The sequence below is a fragment of the Coregonus lavaretus genome (assembly GCF_964263955.1).
Source record: "Coregonus lavaretus genome assembly, contig: HAP1_SCAFFOLD_3056, whole genome shotgun sequence".
Taxonomy (NCBI): Eukaryota; Metazoa; Chordata; class Actinopteri; order Salmoniformes; family Salmonidae; genus Coregonus; species Coregonus lavaretus.
In genome coordinates this window covers 788-17,386 of record NW_028157867.1, presented here as the reverse complement: position 1 = coordinate 17,386, position 16,599 = coordinate 788, and the positions used below count along the sequence as shown (strand labels likewise).

Genomic DNA, 16,599 nt, shown 5'->3' with positions numbered 1-16,599 from the left:
AGCGTGCATAACTATTCACCCCCACAATGTCAATACGTTGTAGAGCCACCTTTTGCAGCAATTACAGCTGCAAGTCTCTTGGGGTATGTCTCTATAAGCTTGGCACATCCATCCACTGGGATTTTTGCCCATTCTTCAAGGCTGTGATTTTTGCCCATTCTTCCCTGTATTTAGCGCCATCCATTATTCCTTCAATTCTGACCAGTTTCCCAGTCCCTGCCGATGAAAAACATCCCCACAGCATGATGCTGCCACCACCATGCTTCACTGTGGGGATGGTGTTCTCGGGGTGATGAGAGGTGTTGGGTTTGTGCCAGACACAGCATTTTCCTTGATGGCCAAAAAGCTCAATTGTAGTCTCATCTGACCAGAGTACCTTCTTCCATATGTTTGGGGAGTCTCCCACATGCTTTTTGGCGAACACCAAACGTGTTTGCTTATTTGTTTCTTTAAGCAATGGCTTTTTTCTGGCCACTCTTCCGTAAAGCCCAGCTCTGTGGAGTGTACGGCTTAAAGTGGTCCTATGGACAGATACTCCAATCTCCGCTGTGGAGCTTTGCAGCTCCTTCAAGGTTATCTTTGGTCTCTTTGTTGCCTCTCTGATTAATGCCCTCCTTGCCTGGTCTGTGAGTTTTGGTGGGTGGCTCTCTCTTGGCAGGTTTGTTGTGGTGCCATATTCTTTCAATTTTTTCATAATGGATTTAATGGTGCTCTGTGGGATGTTCAAAGTTTCGGATATTTTTTATAACCCAACCCTAATCTGTACTTCTCCACAACTTTGTCCCTGACCTGTTTGGAGAGCTCCTTGGTCTTCATGGTGCCGCTTGCTTGGTGGTGCCCCTTGCTTAGTGGTGTTGCAGACTCTGGGACCTTTCAGAACAGGTGTATAAATACTGAGATCATGTGACACTTAGATTGCACACTGGTGGACTTTATTTAACTAATTATGTGACTTCTGAAGGTAATTGGTTGCACCAGATCTTATTTAGGGGCTTCATAGCAAAGGGGGTGAATACATATGCACGTACCACTTTTCCATTATTTATTTTTGAGAATTTCTGAAACAAGTTATTTTTTTCATTTCACTTCACTATTTTGTGTATGTCCATTACATGAAATCCAAATAAAAATCCATTTAAATTACAGGTTGTAATGCAACAAAATAGGAAAAACGCCAAGGGGGATGAATACTTTTGCAAGGCACTGTAGTTTTCAGTTTCCAGCACCAGTCAGCTTTATTTGTGCAAGGGATAAGAAGTAATCAGGTATTTTATGACGTTTCCACTGGATCAGAGTATGACATTTTTCCCTTTCTCGCCGAGGCTAGGTCATTAGCGAAAGGGAGAGAGCTGGAAAGATTTTTCAAATACATTGAGGAACTATTGTCATTCTCAATGTATGTAAAAATAGACTTTGTTTACTTGCTGTTTGAGGTGAATAAAAAATTACTTTGAAAAGCAAAAAAAAATACTTTGAAAATACCTGCAGTCAACTTGTGCAATACTTTAGGAGATAAAGAACATGGTGTTCTTCATTTCACCTGTCACATTATTATGAAGCGTACAGTAGTCCCCAGTCACTCATCACGTGGTGTCTGTTCAGTTCCAGCTCATTAGAGGTGGTGAGTTAAGACAACCAGAAATACTATCAGACAACGAATACATTGACAAAACTCGTAAATGGAATCAAATAAACCAAAACTTGTTTCTCATAAATCTAGCATAGTGAGCTCAGCAAACAACGTGTCCACTCGGACAATGAGAACGGTGAACGACTGTAATAATTATATATTGAGAGCATTAACATAAATTAAATAAATTACCATAACCAAACAAACATTGTAGATTAGAAATTATGGGAATGAACGGTAAACATACTACTAGTGATATATGTAATGGAATTGGTAGACACTAACAATCAAAGAGCAAACAATTCACACAAGGAAGTCATGAAATTATGAATGCGCACAAATTGGCGGGAGAGAGATGCGCCTTGTGCAGCCCTCATGTGCCATAAAAATAAGATATAACATTTGCGACCACTTGGCAAAAAATAAACGCTGTTGATCAACAGCCTATGACCAAACAATCGACCAGTCGACTAAAAATGGGGTCAGCCCTAGTGGACTGGCAGCCATTTGCGAGGTGCGAGTGTATCCATGAGTTTACCAGTCATGCCAGGGTTAGAGATTCCAAGGCCTTTCTATGGATTCTATTTCTATGGTAGAACCACTGTGTGGGTGTAGTAGGACAGAGGACCAGGAGGTGCAGAGGAGCAGTGACGTTTGAGCCACATCGTCTCATCTCACAGACAGCCAGTAGTACTGAAGCCACACTACTGTGGTGTACATTCCACAGGAGGATCAGCATTTTCTCACACACACAAAGAGACTCAAACTCAAGACTTAAACCTAAGCACAAACACCCAAAGAGCAAGGTATGGTGACTGGGCACATAGCCAGACACATAGAGCATGGCTATGGAAACAGTGAGCGGGGTTGCCAGTTGCCATAGCGAGCCTATAGGAACAGTGAGCAGCAGGCTGGCTTTATACCACATTTGTTCTAGCGGAGTGGGTTGCCAGATTGGGACATTATAAACAGGGCTTATACCATACAAGGTGCTTATAACAAAGCTTATAAGTACTTATCACAGTATGCTTACCTCTATGCTGGACGTAAGGCTGCTGGGCAGGGTGTCAGAGGTGACAGCAGTGGAGGGGGAGGGCAGGCTGGAGAAGTCCCACAGGGTGACAGGGGGAGCGGGGGGCTCTGCAGGCTTGGCTGCCTCTACACATGTCTGGCCATCCTGTAAGGTCACTTCATAAAACTCCTGGATCTCTGGAGGAGTAGGGAGGAGAATGGGGAAATGTCAATGAGGGGAATGGAGAGTGATGAATCTGTTAGCGCTGGGTGTTGTGGTTCTTAGGAAAACACAATAAATCAGACTATGTTCAAACTGGTATATTATGTCTCTGGTTTCAGTATGTCTCAGCATGTAAGTAAGTGTGTTTCAGTATGTCTCAGCATGTAAGTAAGTGTGTTTCAGTATGTCTCATGAGGCTACATTATCTGATACATTATCCATACTCAAGTAAAACATTTATTTACTATAAATCCAGTCGGACAACAAAATAAGTTACGCATAGGCCTAATTAACCTTTTTTTTTGTCGTACTACATGCACGTTATCATGCCCACCGCACTCGTGCACGTCTAGAGTAACAGCATAATGTCAGGCATGTGATATGATGTCTCTGAGCTATGTACAGTAGCATGTTCCATGAGTAAGGGCTGATGACATTAGTTCAGAGAACCAGTGGTGTAAAGGCCAAGCCCAGCCCTCCCTGTGACCCGTGTCAGATGTTTATGATCTTCATTCCCATTCAATATGACCTTTACTTTAAGGATTTAACAGCTAAAGAGAGATTTCAAATAGACCTACTACTAGAACCCATGCCTGACATTTCTAAATGGAGCGGAGACCTCTCTTCACTCTTACTAACTACTGGAAAGTGTAGACCGTAGAGGGTAGACCGTTGACACATCAGAAATACTACAAAACATGGATTAATTTAACAACATGGATATCTAGTAAACTGAAATTAAACTAGACCTGGGCTCAAATATATACGTATTTAATTGTTTTTTATTTAAACTAATTATTTGTGTATTTTAGTATTTTCAAATAATGTGGCCAAATCAGCTACCTCTATTTGAAGTATTTGAAAGTATTTTCAAAAAAACGTCCTATAAATAGCCAATATAATTTTTTTATACTTATTTACAAATACAATATTTCAAATATCCCTAGGACCAAACAGACCTGGGTTCAAATGCATTGAATATTTAAAGATGCACTATGCAGAAATCGCTCCGCCATTTCCTGGTTGCAAAAATGTCTGTTTATGTGACAAAACAAGCAAGTATAGTGTAGAGAATCATTATACCTTCTAAAGAGCTGTGAAATATTGTATTTTCAGCTGTTTGAAGCTGGTGTACAAAACCGAAAGTAAAAGACGCAAAAACAAAACTTAAAGATGAACTGAAACATTTTAGTAAGTTATGGTGATTTTGATAACCAATTGTGATAAAGATGCATGTTCCTACCCTTAAAACTGCTGAAAAACTCATATTTCTGTTAAAACTTTAGAAAATTGCCTCATCTGACTACTGTGTGCCGCCATCTTGATAACGTGTCAACAATGACATCACTTGAATGGTTTGTCTGACAGGCAGCTCAGACTACAATGCATGTTAGAAGCCTCATTGAAAATGTTTTCATTTGGACAACAATAAAAAATATGAAAATAAGAGCCTTTTTAGAAGGCTATCCGATTAGAGACTAGCCAGTTAACATGACATGGATGATAAATTCATCCACAAAAAGTATGCTGTGCAAATTGGGCTATCATAGCTAGCCAGCTAGTCGAAAACCATCAGCTATTGATGGATATTTTGCTAGCTAGTGACGTTAGCAGAAAAGCTTGCTTCAGTGCAGGATTTTAATATGGACTATTGATTTCACCACGCATAATTTGGTAAATCTCACAACTAACTGCAATTGATATAATAGGAGTGAACACTGTTAACAAACCTACATGTCTGTAACCTACATAACCTACTCCTGAGTGGCACAGTGGTCTAAGGCACTGTGCCACTAGAGATCCTGGTTCGAATCCAGGCTCTGTCGCAGCCGGCCGCGACCGGGAGACTCATGGGCGGCGCACAATTGGCCCAGTGTCGTCCAGGGTAGGGGAGGGAATGGCTGGCAGGGATGTAGCTCACTTGGGTTCAATTCCCACGGGGGGCCAGTATATATAAAAAAATATGTATTCACTAACTGTAAGTCTCTCTGGATAAGAGTGTCTGCTAAATGACTAAAATGTAAAAATGTATCTAACTCTTTCATAACAGACACCTAGCTAGCTAGCTTGCATTGACTGAACACTCGTTTTTCTATCCAGCTGTTTCTAGCCTCTCCTAGGTTTGGCATATCTGTAGTCCTTCACCGCAAACCATATTGAATACCGTGTCATACATAGTGCACATGATCTGCCTGCAAATTTGACTTTATTATTGTGGGCATTACCATGCAGTTAGCTTACTAACCTTGTTTGCGTCTAGCTTTCAGGCTAACTTCGGCTAACACAGTACGATCCGATGCCAATGTCAAAACTACTGTAATGTTTAACGCAGCTATACCACAAACATGTTCAAGTGGGTTTTTGACTGAACTATACAGGCTTAATCGATGCTAGGTAACTGCTTTGTTATTGTTATTGTTATTGTGGATGTCATGCAGTGCGGTTGTGTTTTCTGTTGTGTCCTCGTGTAAATAGCCTCTGTAGCTCAGCTGGTAGAGCACGGCGCTTGTAACGCCAAGGTAGTGGGTTCGATCCCCGGGACCACCCATACACAAAAATGTATGCACGCACGACTGTAAGTCGCTTTGGATAAAAGCGTCTGCTAAATGGCATATTATTATTATTTAGTTTTTTGTATTTTTTCGTATATATTTCTCTATCTCACTTTCCATCCTTTAACTAAATATACTTTCCTGCAACCCGCCTCACCCAATGTGGAACGGATTCTATTATTTCTTTATTATTATCAAGAACCTATGGCTGAAACTAGCCAGCTAGCCAACTAACTAGCTACTTGCTATTAGCCACCGTTAGCGGTCTTCACCACTGTCCATGGCCTGCACTACCTACCAGCCAGCTCTAGCCTGGACAATTATCGGCCAGTCTGCACAGCGTGCTATCGACCCAGAGCATATCGGATTTTCTGCCGGAATCACTGAATCACTGGACCTCTTAAACGCTAGTAAAACTAAATGCATGCTCTTCAATCGAACGCTGCTTGCACCCGCCCGCCCGACTAGAATCACTACTCTCGGCGGGTCTGACTTAGAATATGTGGACAACTACAAATACCTAGGTGTCTGGTTAGACCGTAAACTCTCCTTCCAGACTCACATTAAGCATCTCCAATCCAAAGTTAAATCTAGAATCGGCTTCCTATTTCGCAACAAAGCCTCCTTCACTCATGCTGCTAAACATGCCCTCGTAAAACTGACTATCCTACCGATCCTTGACTTCGGCAATGTCATTTACAGAACAATTTCCAGCACTCTACTCAGCAAATTGGATGTAGTCTATCACAGTGCCATCCATTTTGTCACCAAAGCCCCATATACTACCCACCATTGTGACCTGTATGCTCTCATTGGCTGGCCCTCACTACATATTCGTCGCCAAATCCACTGGCTCCAGGTCATCTATTAATCACTTCTAGGCAAATCCCCGCCTTATCTTAGCTCATTGGTCACCATAGCAACACCCACCCGTAATATGCGTTCCAGCAGGTATATCTCACTGGTCATCCCCAAAGCCAACACCTCCTTTGGCCGCCATTCCTTCCAGTTCTCTGCTGCCAATGACTGGAACGAACTGCAAAAACCTCTGAAGCTGGAGACACTTATCTCCCTCACTAACTTAAAGCATCAGTTGTCAGAGCAGCTTACCGATCACTGTACCTGTACACAGCCCATCTGTAATTAGCCCACCCAACTACCTCATCCCCATACTGTTATTTACATTGTTATTTATTTTGCTCATTTGCACCCCAGTATCTCTATTTGCACATCATCTTCTGCACATCTATCACTCCAGTGTTAATACTAAATTGTAATTATTTTGCACTATGGCCTAGTTATTGCCTTACCTCCATAACTTACTACATTTGCACACACTGTATATAGATTTTCTATTGTGTTATTGACTGTACGTTTTGTTTACCCCATATGTACCTCTGTGTTGTTGTTGTTTTTAATCGCTCTGCTTTGCTTTATCTTGGCCAGGTCGCAGTGGTAAATGAGAACTAGTTCTCAACTGGCTTACCTGGTTAAATAAAGGTGAAATAAATACTAATGTTGGGTAACAGTAGCTAGATGTATCCTACAGCTGAATGAGCTCAAAGCGCGGGTTTTTGACCGGACTGTCACGCTCGTTCATTAACGAGAAGGACCAAGGCGCAGCGTGATATGTATTCATATTTATTTACGTACTGAACACACGACAAAACAACAAACGAAACGTGAAGTCCTAGGTAGACAAAATAACATACCTCACACGGAACAAGATCCCACAACTGACTGGTGCCAAAAGGCTGCCTAAGTATGGTCCCCAATCAGAGACAACGAGCTACAGCTGCCTCTGATTGGGAACCACCCTGGCCAACATAGATCTCAACGATCTAGAAACTAAACATAGAAATAAACACAACACGAAATATACACACCCTGACTCAACAAATAACCGTGACAGGGCGTGACAGTACCCCCCCCCCCAAAGGTGCGGACTCCGACCGCGCCACATAAACCTAATAGGGTAGGGGCCGGGTAGGCATTCCGCCTCGGAGGCGGATCCGGCTCCGGAGTGGAGCCGCTGGCCGGAGCTGGACTGGACCCCGGTGGAGCGGATTGCTCTGGCTCCGGAGTGGAGCCGCTGACCGGAGCTGGACCAGGCACCGGTGGAACAGGCACGGGCCGTGCCGGACTGGACACACGCACCACTGGCTTGATGCGGGGAGCAGGAACGGGCCGGACTGGGCTGACGACGCGCACCCCTGGCTTGGTGCGGGGAGCAGGAACGGGCCGTGCCGGACTGGACACACGCACCACTGGCTTGGTGCGGGGAGCAGGAACGGGCCGGACTGGGCTGGCGACGCGCACCACTGGCTTGGTGCGAGGGGCAGGAACAGGCCGGGCCGGGCTGGCGACGCGCACCACTGACTTGGTGCGAGAGACAGGAACAGGCCGGACCGGGCTGGCGACGCGCACCACTGGCTTGGTGCGAGGGACAGGAACAGGCCGGACCGGGCTGGCGACGCGCACCACTGACTTGTTGCGAGGGACAGGAACAGGCCGGACCGGGCTGGCGATGCGCACCACTGGCTTGATGCGAGGAGCAGGAACGGGCCGAACCATACTGGGAACACCCACCACTGGCTTAGTGCGAGAATCAGGAACGGGCCGGACCGGACTGGCGACACGCACCACTTGATTGGTGCGAGGAGCGGGACTGGGTTCCTTCATTAACCCCCGCTCCTTCTGCTGCCTAACCAGCTCCTCTCGCCGTGCCTCTACACTTTCCTTCTGCTCCCTCTGCACCAATGACCCCCTTAATCTGGCGGCCTCCTCTGCTAAACGGCCGAAACGTGAAGTCCTAGGTAGACAAAATAACATACCTCACACGGAACAAGATCCCACAACTGACTGGTGCCAAAAGGCTGCCTAAGTATGGTCCCCAATCAGAGACAACGAGCTACAGCTGCCTCTGATTGGGAACCACCCTGGCCAACATAGATCTCAACGATCTAGAAACTAAACATAGAAATAAACACAACACGAAATATACACACCCTGACTCAACAAATAACCGTGACAGGGCGTGACAGTACCCCCCCCCCAAAGGTGCGGACTCCGACCGCGCCACATAAACCTAATAGGGTAGGGGCCGGGTAGGCATTCCGCCTCGGAGGCGGATCCGGCTCCGGAGTGGAGCCGCTGGCCGGAGCTGGACTGGACCCCGGTGGAGCGGATTGCTCTGGCTCCGGAGTGGAGCCGCTGACCGGAGCTGGACCAGGCACCGGTGGAACAGGCACGGGCCGTGCCGGACTGGACACACGCACCACTGGCTTGATGCGGGGAGCAGGAACGGGCCGGACTGGGCTGACGACGCGCACCCCTGGCTTGGTGCGGGGAGCAGGAACGGGCCGTGCCGGACTGGACACACGCACCACTGGCTTGGTGCGGGGAGCAGGAACGGGCCGGACTGGGCTGGCGACGCGCACCACTGGCTTGGTGCGAGGGGCAGGAACAGGCCGGGCCGGGCTGGCGACGCGCACCACTGACTTGGTGCGAGAGACAGGAACAGGCCGGACCGGGCTGGCGACGCGCACCACTGGCTTGGTGCGAGGGACAGGAACAGGCCGGACCGGGCTGGCGACGCGCACCACTGACTTGTTGCGAGGGACAGGAACAGGCCGGACCGGGCTGGCGATGCGCACCACTGGCTTGATGCGAGGAGCAGGAACGGGCCGAACCATACTGGGAACACCCACCACTGGCTTAGTGCGAGAATCAGGAACGGGCCGGACCGGACTGGCGACACGCACCACTTGATTGGTGCGAGGAGCGGGACTGGGTTCCTTCATTAACCCCCGCTCCTTCTGCTGCCTAACCAGCTCCTCTCGCCGTGCCTCTACACTTTCCTTCTGCTCCCTCTGCACCAATGACCCCCTTAATCTGGCGGCCTCCTCTGCTAAACGGCCGAAACGTGAAGTCCTAGGTAGACAAAATAACATACCTCACACGGAACAAGATCCCACAACTGACTGGTGCCAAAAGGCTGCCTAAGTATGGTCCCCAATCAGAGACAACGAGCTACAGCTGCCTCTGATTGGGAACCAAAAAGCCATGAGTAAAGTAGGCGTGCGGACACTCTACCATTCCCATGACGTTGTTTCAATATGGCTGAAGCTACATCTCTCCAAGCATGTGCTAGGCGCTGCGGCCACATCTCTCCAAGCATGTGCTCAAAAAAATATATAATATTATGTTCTGAAAGCATTTTCATAACATCACGTTCAACAAGGTTACCTAACATCAACATGTAAAACAATGTAGGTTGATTTGAGCGTTTCAGTTCCACTTTAAGAACAGGAAGCCAGGTAGTATTTGAAGCCATGTCTGAATGAAACTAGCAGTGAATAGTGGTGATGCAAGTACAGCCAATGCCTATTAGGGTGCTAAGTTGCCTCCGAAATAAGGTGGTGCAGAGTGACAGAAAAAGCTCAAACTAGAGCCCAACCAATGGTTTTTTGGGGTCCAATACCAATTCCGATTTTTTGTGGGGGACAAAGCTTAGCGATACCGATATATATCCGCCGATATACTGTTTTGCAGCGGGGAAATGAACGTGTCATTTTTCCACACTGAGATCTAGGCTTGTATGGTATACCGTTATTACCGTATACCGGGGTATTTGGTAAAAGCCACGGGATGGTTTATCAATACCGTTGAAACTATTTATTATAAGTTTTTTTTTATACATTTGAATATTTGTAGGTACTTTTTAAGTAAATACCTGCAGTCAACTTGTGCAATACTTTAGGAGATAACATTGTGTTCTTCATTTCACCGGTCACATTATTATGAAGCTTACAGTAGTCCCCAGTCACTCATCACGTGGTGTTTGTTTACAAGCACACAACGACAAGAGACCGGAGCCTTGTGAGTCACTCACTGTTGTGCAGCATATCTGTATTCCCAGTCATGTGAAATCCATAGATTAGGGCCTAATGAATTGATTTCAATTGACAGATTCCCTCATATGAACTGGAACTCAGTAAAATCATTGAAATTGCTGCATTTTGCGTTTTCTATTTTTGTTCAGTATAGTTCTCTATGGGATTATTACATGCACTTGTTAGCATTGCTAACCTTCGGATTACAAAGTATCAGCGGGGTTTGAATACAGCGCCCTTTGTGTTCAGTGCCGGTATTACTGAATATCCCGGTATGGCACAAGGTCCGTATGAAGGTATGACAGTCTGGATACAGCCAAAGCTTAATGAGTTCCAAAATAGTAATTGTCCAAGAAATATGGTTCAAATGTTGATTTCTTACATTGTGACAATAATGATACATCATGAGAACGGCCCCAAATGATCAGATATGCATGAGATTTCCTTTTTTCCATCCTATTTATTGGATATCGGTTATCGGTTATCAATATAGGTTAATATCTAGTTCAAACATTTATTTTACTCTTCATGTGTTCCATTCTGTGATTGAGCTGCAGATCTGATCTGGATCTGATCCTTCACTGAAACAACTGCACCAACTAAGTGACAATTAGCTCTCACATCATGTGCGTGTGTACACTACCCATTTTAGCCCTTACTCACACGACTTGGCTATGTGTAGCCTTTCACTAGGGAGCTTAGCTTGGCTAACTGCTTGGTAAATACAGTGCATGTGGTGGTTTACAGATGTGCAAACAGGACTGGTAGGGATTCAGGACCAATCACCAGAGACTACACTAGCGTACGTACACCAACGTCAATCTGATTTGATTTTATATATATAGCTCTGAGTTAGGCATGATTCTGCAGAGGGCACAGCTGCCCTGGCACGCCCTGGCCTGCCCTTCCTCCAGTCAGTGTGATGTTTCCAGGCCATGGTAGAGCCTAGACCAGGTAAGGAGGTGAGGCTCTGATATACAACACTTAAGGAGAAAGCCCAGGATTATTGATCACTGTCTCAGGTTACAACCTGCCACAGGAAGGAATTACACTGGAGGGAACCCCGATGGTAAACCGCTTACCTTACATCATATGTGAGAGAAAGTACAGTACTACTGCTTATCACTACTGTATTCCTCAGTCATTCTAGCTTTTTTTTTAATGTAGTCCTCCAGAGGGTTAAAGTTAGTCAAGGTCTAGTAAGGCCCTGCCCCTGACCTCTCACCTCTAACCCCTGGGCACCAGGTCAAGGCATGCTGACTCTGACCTGCTAAGAGGGGACTGACCTAAGCCGACCACCTCTGAATGCAGGTCAGCAACTCATCATAGCATTACCAGATACCTGAGATAGGAGACCAGGGAAGAGTGTGTAGGTGGCAGGAGAACATACACACACACACACACACTGGAGGCAGCTTATAGCAGGCCCTGCATGGCAGGTCCCTTTACAACTTAGTGTTTGACATTGGCAATACCCAAAATGTCAAAATCAAGACGCTGTTTCTCTGAGGCCAAAGACACACTTTTCCGTCCATCCCTTCCTGAAGATAGCTGGCCTGCCTGCCTGCCTGCCTGCCTGCTGTATTCACCTTGCACCACTAAAGACTGCCTGGGACTATATATAGGATAGGCTGCTATAGGAAATAATTAGAGCAGGATACCCTGGTGTGGCACAATGGGCCCTGAGTGGAGCTCTATACAGCTCTCCGACACATACAGGGGGAGGAAGAGGAGGAAGAGGAAGAGGAGAAGGAAGAGGAGGATGAAGTGAGTTAGACTTTCCCCCACACAATTTGTAGTGTGCTTTTCATCAGGTTTCAAAGCATGCCATGAATGTAATTAATCACCTTGGGTGTGTCTATGCAATTTAGATTAAACTGTATCCTCCCTTCTCAAACACAATTCAGCAAACACACACTTACATACATATGAACATACGCACACTCAATCTCTATCCAGGTGGTTTGATACAGCTGCCGAAGCCCTAAAAATAAAACCAGCTATAAAAAGGTTTTGAATGTTTTGAGTGCAGTAGACACATTCATATTTGTACAGTAAAACAGACCTGGGGCACTATTCAACCAAAACCAGCGACTTCTCCTGCTGCCCAGCGATGAGGTCAAATAAGAGTTGGATAAAGCTGCTGTACAATTAGATCTACGTATTGAGAAGTGACACGCACTCACTAACACACACTAACACACACTAACTCACTAACACACACTAACTCACTAACACACTAACACACACTAACATACACTCTCCCCTGAAGACTCCTCTCTGACAAGCAAGTAAATCAGAAGGGATTACCAGCAGTAGCATCAGAGTAATCATGTCAGTAGACGGATTACACTCCTGACTCTTATCATACATATCTTACACAGCGCAGATTGCTTCCCATCCTATCCCACTTTTTCATCAGCAACCAACAACAGGACCCAACAGGAGGGAGGGAGGAGTGAACGAGAGAGGGTCAGAGGGAGTGTGTGTGTGTGTGTGTGTGTGTGTGTGTGTGTGTGTGTGTTAGATTACTGCACTGTATTTCTGAGTATTTATCAGCAGTCAGTCATGTGTGTATAATGCAGGAACTTGTGTGTCCATGCAAGGGTCAAGGTCAAGAAATATCCTGTGTGTGAATTGATCAAAGAATGAAACCCTAGGGTCGGGAGAAACAGGGAGAGACAGAAAGAGACAAAGAGACAGAGAGACAGAGAGACAGAGAGACAGAGAGAGAGAGTGAGAGAAACAGGGAGAGAAAAACAGGGAAAGACAGGGAGAGAGAGAGAGAAACAGGGAGAGACAGAGAGCGAGAGGGAGAAACATGGAAAGAGAGTGAGAGTGAGAGAGAGAGAGGAGAGACAGGGGAGAGACAGGGGAGAGAGACAGGAGAGAGACAGGGGAGAGCCAGAGGAGAGACAGGGGAGAGACAGAGGAGAGACAGGGGAGAGAGACAGGGGGGAGAGACAGGGGGGAGAGACAGGGGAGAGAGACAGGGGAGAGAGACAGGGGAGAGACACGGGAGAGACGGGAGAGAGAGGGAGAGACAGGGGAGAGACAGCGGAGAGAGGGAGAGATATGGAGGTCCAGGGGAACCAGCTAATGAGATTAAAAGAGCATGTAAAGGAGGACAATGAGGAGTGGTTAGCCAATCAAGAAGCCATGCTCTTCAATTACACCAGTGAATGGAGGGGTTTCAATCCAATCTACAACAACACAACACCCATATGAGTTACTGTAGGGGTGGTGGTGGCCCTAGGGGTGGGCTGGTGGAAAGGAATCAAATGAGTTAGCCTAACTGTCCGGACTGGAAGTTCTATCACATAAAAAAATGTCCGATCACATAAAAAAAATGTCTTCCCAGAGTTGACAGGGTTGTTAATGGAATCTTTCATCCTCGAACAACTGATGTCAAGCACCGGTTCACAACATCTTCTCTTACTCTAAGAAATGTAACATGAGTACTGCTATGATCAAATGTGACCATTCTTCAACTTTTGTTGGAGAAACAACAAAAATGGAGTAAAGCAACAGCCAGTATCTGTCTACTGAGCAGCCGATTACCTTACAGGCAGACTTTAGATCCAAAGGTCATATTAGAAGAGGTGTTGTTACAAAGTCCAAAAATCTACAGTACAACACACGTACCCTTTATTGGCTCCTGAAACAGATTATAGAAAATAGACGACTCTCAACCTGGGTAGGCCTATATTCATTAGAAACAGTAAAAAATACTAGCCGACTAAACTCAACTCCACGATTTACGATGGACTTGAGCGGTGACTAGTGTGGGCGGACTGCAGCTCTGACGCCACGTAAAATGACGTTTTTATCAAAAACTACTGATTTCAGAACAATGTTGTGTTTAATTCTTTGGGTGCTGAAATCAGTAGTTTAAATCGGCTGTAAAAAAAAAAAATAAGTATATATATGTATATACTAGCCTTATACTGCAATACAGGGCCTGTAAAAGGGGAAACATAGCAAACGCACGCACACACACTGTTTAAAAACAGAGATGTAACTCAAGACAGTCGAGACAGGTTCTTGGTAATAGGCCAGGCTCCAGAAAACCACCACTTCTGGGTCAATACTACAATAAGGAGAGAGGAGGGGCTAGCCGGTGAAACATTGTGCACGCCAAAATGAACAACACATTGGGAATTCCTGCTCTGTAGGGTTGCTGTGGTGCCGAAGCCTATAGGACAGGACGTTACACTAGGCTGCCCTCACGCCAAGTAGGCTACTTTGGGAACAAGAAAGTTATTACTGAGTCAGTAAACTAAAAGAATGACGGAATTGTAGCGATAGGAAACAAAACAAATGAAGTGAGTTAGTAGTGTAGTAGTTACTATGTTATTACTGTTATGAAGCCCAAGAGAAGGCACAGGATAACCTGAAAATATTAGAATGAACTGATTTATAATGACCATTCTGTTTGAATCAAATGACTGTCTTCCTTGCTGGGTAAAATACTCCAGCATGGCGAGATCAGTGCGCCCCGGGTGGGGGAGAGGCAGGTTACGGTAAAAACAGAAAAACCTGTTTGCATTGCTCAAGCAGGTTAGGCAGGTGACACTGACAATACACAGGAAAAAGTAGTGGAAGTCGACTGATTTGACAGACTTTTGTGTTTGTGAACACATTAGGCCTAGGTTTGAATGGAAGGGGTTTCATACCTATCAAGGCTTGAAAGAGGTTGCTCTGAAAGATGTTGATGACTCTTTCTAGTGACTGTCTGAGTTGTCGGTCTTCTGTCTGTCCAAGTTTCGTCTTGTATTCCTCCATGAGTAGTAAAGCTCTTTCAGCATCTGTAAACAAAACATATCAACAACCAACAAGGCAATGACTCAATGAATGGCAACTACATTGATACACAATCAAATTCAAGCATTAGGCTTGATATGGCTATGTGATATCAACCGACTGGCTAAGGGTTTCATATTTAAAATCGGTGACTGAGACAGTCAGGTGGCAGAATGCATTGGCAACAACTCACGTGCAACATGCAACATATGTGTCTCTGACTGTCGCTATATTTGTTGCACGATATCAGTTGAGGTGGCAACACCATGAACTGGCAACAATGTTTCTTTTCATCTGCATTGGCCTGCTGTCGTTTCCTTTAGCTTGCTACAGCTATTGACATTCTGTAGCATATCGCTTTCATAGCAGGCTGCCATTACATGTGATGTGCTATCTATCACAAAACAGACGAAAAGGATTCTCACCTTTCTTTCGTATAGGCATGACAGCTCCCAAGTGCAGCAGAAAAGTAAACGCAGGCACTGTTTCGTGCGGGCTAATGTTGGGTGTTGTAGCCTACACTCCCTTGCTTCAGATATCCTTTGCTACTGTTGCCAGAGGGGCAGAGCCAGGAGTTTGCACCGTTTTAGCATGAACAGAAACTAGTCTCTTCTCTCCTCAAAAACGCAATGTGCGCTATAGCTCCCGCCTGTTCAATAGACTACAAAAGGCACCGTTTTATTTCTTACTGGACTACAAACATCCAATGAATCCAATTTTTTGTAGATTATAGCCTATTCAGATGACCTGCCGTGAATGCCAATGTGACCAGCTTGTATCGCTGGCAGGGTTAAGTGACAGGGTTCATTTAAGATACTGCCACCCGCCAATAGTGACAGCGCAGGGCAAGATTCCGACACCACTTTCCCACTAACACCTTTGTGACACCCTATTGCCGTATGTCACGTTCGTATCTCCAATCAACTCTCACGTTCGTATCTCCAATCAACTCTCATACACTAAACATAAACAACCCGGTTCTCAGCAAGCCCTGCCCTGTACTGTGCAATTCATTGAGCAGCCTGAAAATCTGAGAACGTGTCTAGTTCAAAGTGGCAGAAGAAACTGCAAGTAAAAAAATCCCAAAGTTCAGTCTGTGCATTAGGGAGTAAATCCTATTTTCGTTTCCGAGTGCTGAATTACTCGTTTCCCGCTCTCCTGTCTTTATCTCTCTCGGTCCGGCAATATTTCCACAAGTTAAAGTTCCCTTGCTCGGCGCTCTCCCCTCCTCTTTTTTTCCACCAATGTATCAGGAATTCCCAAACTTTCCTCCAAAATGGCGTCCAAAGTGTGGAATCGGATCACATGATCCACCCCTCGCCACTAATGGTGTCGGTAGGCTACAGAGTTACCGAGGAGGTGGGATCTAAGAGTTTATAAGAAACAACTTTAAACTGCTTTCAAAAGTCACTTTACATTGAGTGTTCTAAAACCTATGTATTAACAAACATGGTATTGGCTAGGGTTTTACAGTGTTATTTGGCT

The 16,599-nt window shown here is 45.5% G+C and overlaps 1 protein-coding gene across 1 annotated transcript; it reads right to left on the bottom strand.

Moving 5' to 3' along the window:
• Nucleotides 1-1,050: 1,050 nt before the first annotated feature.
• On the bottom strand, nucleotides 1,051-16,362 carry LOC311124797 (disks large homolog 1-like). Its single transcript, XM_084198893.1, has 3 exons — nucleotides 15,540-16,362; nucleotides 14,988-15,119; nucleotides 1,051-2,839 (listed from the first exon to the last, which is right to left on the bottom strand). Exons 1-3 carry the CDS (start codon nucleotides 15,556-15,558, stop codon nucleotides 2,649-2,651), a joined length of 342 nt encoding a protein of 113 aa, XP_084055019.1. The 5' UTR covers nucleotides 15,559-16,362; the 3' UTR covers nucleotides 1,051-2,648.
• Between the last annotated feature and the right edge of the window lie 237 nt (nucleotides 16,363-16,599).